Source organism: Gekko japonicus, unplaced genomic scaffold (assembly GCF_001447785.1).
Source record: "Gekko japonicus isolate JY-2015 unplaced genomic scaffold, Gekko_japonicus_V1.1 scaffold242, whole genome shotgun sequence".
NCBI classification, from domain to species: domain Eukaryota; kingdom Metazoa; phylum Chordata; class Lepidosauria; order Squamata; family Gekkonidae; genus Gekko; species Gekko japonicus.
This window is the reverse complement of record NW_015159717.1, coordinates 739,874-744,954: the sequence shown is the minus strand read 5'-3', so window position 1 is coordinate 744,954 and position 5,081 is coordinate 739,874. Positions and strand designations below refer to the sequence as shown.

Genomic DNA, 5,081 nt, shown 5'->3' with positions numbered 1-5,081 from the left:
TCTGCAGGCATCTCGTTCAGTTTATGAATGTTTTTGAATAGATAAAAAGCTGGAGTTAAAGCTCAGGATGTGAGTGAACAATACACAGTTGTTCCATTTGTTTTTGGCCCAGGTTAATAAGTGTTTGCCCTTTACCTTAAAAAACAAAAAGTCAAACAAACCTACAACCTACATATGAGAACATTGATATCTCCAGTTAAAAAATAGGACAGTGATAAGAGATTACATTGAAAAATATGGGGTATTGCAGCTTTAATCCAAATCTTTGCTATCTTATGGGCAGATAACCATTTCACACCTTAAATGTTTTTCCTTCTCTTTCCTTTTAAATAGAGATGTATGGATCTCTGACTGATTATAGGTTTTAAACTTTGGATTCATTCTCTAAGTTAGCCACATCACCATTCCTTTCAGTTTGTTCTTCAGGATTCTTGGCCTCCTCTTCAGTATCTGTTTCAGCATGTTGGTCTAATTGGCTGGATACAGACCAAGTGAGGGGTAATTCTGCTCGGCTGGCCATCTCTGCCAGTTCTTTGGCACTATAAGATGGTGTGTTGGTTTCATATGTTTCATGAAAGTTATTGTAATCAACTTCATAAAATCCATCTTCTAGTGTGAGAACAGGGGTAAACCGATAACCCCACAGGATCTCACTTGTAACATAAGAACTTCGAGCTTGGCATGTCATTCCTGTGAAGAGGAAAGAAAAAAAAATTAGAAGCATTGAGGGCTCCCAATGATGTTGCATATCATTACTGACTGTATATAGCTCTGGTTGATAGGCACACTGTGCTAAACAAGTAAAAATATTGATATATCAAACACCTATTGCTATGCAAGTATTAACACTCAATATACAATTTAGCAGGCCAACTTAGATTTATCCTTCCCTTTTTATTATTTAAAAATATTATTTCAAAACTCTACTAACTGCATTTTTTTCTTCAGTTCGGTCCAGTTCAAGTGAAACATTTGAGAACAATATGTGGACTTCTGGTTTATGGAGCAGCGATGGCGGACGTTCTCTCTGAACCACGGGAGAGCGATCCGCACACCAGCAGGTTGGAGGGGTGCCACCTCAAGTGACACCCCCACGGAGCCTTTGTGATAGGCTCCAGGCCAGAGGGCTTTTGAGGGGTAGCCTCTTCGATGGCAGAACTCCGGATAATTGAGGCTCCCCTCCGCCCTGACGGTCCAGCTGCTGTGTGGCCTTCAGGCACAAGCTGGTTTGACCGGGACAAGCGCTGGAGATCAAGTGGAATGGCGTTTAAAGTGAGCGAGGTCAGAGAAACTGACCGACAATGAACGTGAGTTCAGAATAAACCGGATTATTGTAAAAGTGGATTCCCCCCCTCCCTGGCAAAAGCAGACCGCAAAGAGGGACGCCTCTTATGCGAATGAACTGATAAACGATACGAAGGGGGAGAGGGGAGGAAACACAACGAGTGTGTTTTGAGAGACTTACTTGAATACCAACATCGTGGGGCAATTTTTCGAGCCGGGGAGAAGTGGTAGAAACTGTAAACAAATAGGAAAAAATGGCGGCCCAGCAAAGAAAGCTGAAAACGAAACTGCCGGGCAGCCAGAGCCCAAAACCAGAAGAGGGAGCAGATGTCATTAAAATGCTAGCGGACATACTTAAGCCGGTGATGGAGCAACTTGATGGTATTAACCAGCAATTGACCGTGATGAATAAGAACTTTGCATCTCAGCAGCTCCAGCTGAAAGAAACGGAGAAGAAAGTGGAGCAGGCAGCTGAGAAAATTAAAGAGATAGACACAACAAGTAAGAAATTGAAGAAAAGAATGGGAGAAGTTGAAACAAAGCAAAACTTCCAAGAAAGACCACAAAGAGGGTCTACAGATGGGAAAAGCTAACATGATTCTCAGGTTCCAGGGAGTTCCTGAAGCGGAGAAGGAGGACCTGAGGAGGTTGCAAGATCATGACTCCAGCAATAGGCTTAACAGCAGATGAACTGGTAAAAGAAATGGCGATGGCCTATAGGGCATACTCCAATTATATTTAAAAAATAGCCTGCCTGGAGAAATTGTGGTCAGATTTTCAAGAAGGCAGACCAGAGATGCTATCTTAAAAGCGACATCAGCAACTCCACTGAAAATGGGAAATATAACCATTAAAACCTTAAAAGATATTCAATTTGAAATCCGACAAAAGAGGAAAAATTATAAGGACTTAATTTCTTTCCTTCCAACCAATGGAATTTCGTATAGGTGGGCGATTCCAGAGGGTGTCATCTTTAAGATCAACGATAAAAGAGAGAAGATAGACTCCACTTTCAAAGCTAAAGAATTTTTGCAGCGCCAGTTGGGAAGCGAAGAACAAGAAGATGATCAGAAAGTTATCTCAACAACTAACATATTAACAAATAAACATTGAAGCTGAGATAAACAAGATTGAAGCTGAGATTAACAGGGATAAGATCTCCTCCTCTTGGGGTTTTAGTATAGTGTGGTTATCTATTCTTTATCCCAGGATGTAGTTCCCTCCCTAATATTTTCTTTGTAGTTTATTGCAAAAATAAAAATATCCCTTCGGGGATTAAAAAAGAGAGAGAGAGAGAGAGAGAACAATATGTGAACATTTTTTATTCATTACAATGCTATTTTTACTGTTAAAATAATTTATGTACATTAATTCAGAAAATAACACGATACTTCTGAAATGAGAAATGCTACCATTCCAATTTTACTTTACATTACAGTGGAGAAAATGAACACATGAACACATGAAGCTGCTTTATACTGAGTCAGACCATTGGTCTGTTCTGATTGGCAGCAGCTCTCCAGGGTCTCAGGCAGAGGCCTTTCGCATTATCTACTGCCTGATCCTTTTAACAGGAAGTGCTGGGATTGAACCTGGGACCTTCTGCATGCCATTGTCAAGCAGATACTCTACCACTGAGCCATGGCTACTCCCCTTACTAGAAAAGGTTCTATCAAGTTTTCAAAAGCCAGATTAGTATTCCAATAACTAATGAAGGCCAGTTTTGTACTAATGAGACCAAACATTTATTCCCCAGTCTAGAGTGCACCATATCAGTAACTTTATCAATTTCTTCCACATTTGATGCTTTATGAAGCCACTCCTGAATCCAAGAAACTGTTTGGCCACTGTGTGAGACAGGATGCTGGACTAGACAGACCACTGGTTTGATCCAGCAGAGCTCTTCTTATGTTCTTATGTTAAGGCCGCTTCCACACCTGGCAAAACTATTTTGCATTGTCAAGACTGTCAAGAGCTTTGCAGAGAATTGACAACCACTGCTAGATGCAGATTGGGCCTGCGTGAAGCTAAGGGGAAGATCAGCTGAAAGCTAAATGGACAGAAAAGTCAATTTGTAACAAAAGATCCCAAAGCCCGCAGATGAATCCTCTGGCTAGCTACAATGTGTGTGTAATTTTAAAGCTCTACCTTACTTTCCTCACTGTTCTGCTCAAACCATGAATAAAAAATAACTCCTTGTTCGTTTAACCCTGTGGGCTGTGTCTCAGGGAAAGAAATACATATGTATACACACACACCAGTGACGAATACATACATATACACACACACCAGTCTATGCCTATTTTAGGATATCAGTAAATGGTGGAATCATGTGAATGGAACAGTGTATGAACCCCCAGCCCCAATAATTCAGTGAAGTGTTTGACTGAGGGCTTGTTATTAAAGTGACTGGGCTACCCTGTCTGCCAATGTCTATGTGAGTGTGAGAGAGGACCTGAGAGGTAAAATAGTCATGGCTTTCTATAGATTTCAAATGAAACAAGAAGGGTAGTAATATGTTACAGCCTGATCTATGTGCAACCCTGAACCAGAAAGAGAGGTTGGGGGGGGGGGGGAGCACTGTGTGAAGGGGTGTCACACCTACTTCACAGGGTTGTTGTGGGGATACAATTAAGGAAAGGAAAACAATGCTACAAAGTAATTTCAGTCCCCATTGGAGAGAAAAGTGGGGTATATCCAAACCAATCAATAAAGCAGGCATAAAAGTGCACTTAGAGGAGAACAATGTAAGCTGCCTTTGGTCCTCATTGGGGTGAAAGGTGGTATATACAGGGGTCTTGTTGTAGAAAAAGAGCTGCCGGAGCTCATTAGCATAACTCATTAGCATAACTTATTTGCATATGCCACGCCCCCTGACATCACCAGAAGTGTGTCAAAAGGCAACACCCCCTGACATCACCGGAAGTGTGTCAGAAGGCCCGGCTACTTACCCTCCTGCTTCATCCTCATTCCCAAACGGAATGAGGATCGAAGCAGAGGGCGGGGTAAAGAAGGGGGCGGGGCTTCCCCATGTGACCGCCCCGCCCCCTAGAGGTTCTCTTCCGGAGCTCCGTACCTGAGAGCTCCCCCCCGACTAGAGCCCTGGGTATATAAATTAAGTAAATAAAATACTGAAAGTACAAACAGGTCCAGCAAAAATGAAGAAACTCTGTTTATAAGGCAGAATGTTCAATAGTATTTGTTTTTAAAATCCCATTTATTTCTGCTGGAATGAGAAATGAATGAAAAAGAACTTTTTACTGAGCTTCTCTCAAGGAATAATAAACTCTTTATCCCATAAAAACCTTTATTTTTTATTAAATGCTGACAGTAATGAATACATTGCATAGACAATGACACTCTTCATCAAACCAGAGAATGCCAATTGCTTCCAACTAGAGGGTGATCATACAACCAGCTGGAGAGTTAAAGCTGTTAAAAAAGCATGCTTGACTTGAAGGTACTGAAACCAAGGTAGGTTCCAGCTGTTTCTTCCCATGGTAATCTCTTTTCTCGCATTATCAATTTACCAATGTCCAATACATCTCCAAATACACAGATACGTACTTACTTTATATACTGATTATTGTTTATATTTTATAGAAGCTGCGTCAAGAGTATTTTTCCAGGACTGTGGGACATAAGCAAAACAACTCGATGGTATTAATCAGCAATTGACCATAATGAATAAAAACTTTGCAGCACAGCAGCTTCAGCTGAACGAAACGGAGAAAAAAGTGGAACAGGCAAACGAGAAAATAAAAGAGATAGACACCACAAGCAAAAAGTTGAAGAAA

The 5,081-nt window shown here is 41.1% G+C and overlaps 1 protein-coding gene across 1 annotated transcript in view; it reads right to left on the bottom strand.

Moving 5' to 3' along the window:
* Positions 1-364: 364 nt before the first annotated feature.
* Positions 365-5,081, bottom strand: part of KCNJ6 (potassium channel, inwardly rectifying subfamily J, member 6) — a 29,650-nt gene continuing 24,933 nt past the window's right edge. The window contains exon 2 of the mRNA XM_015418390.1: positions 365-690. Within this exon, the coding sequence (XP_015273876.1) occupies positions 365-690 (326 nt within the window). The remainder of the gene's footprint in view (positions 691-5,081) is intronic.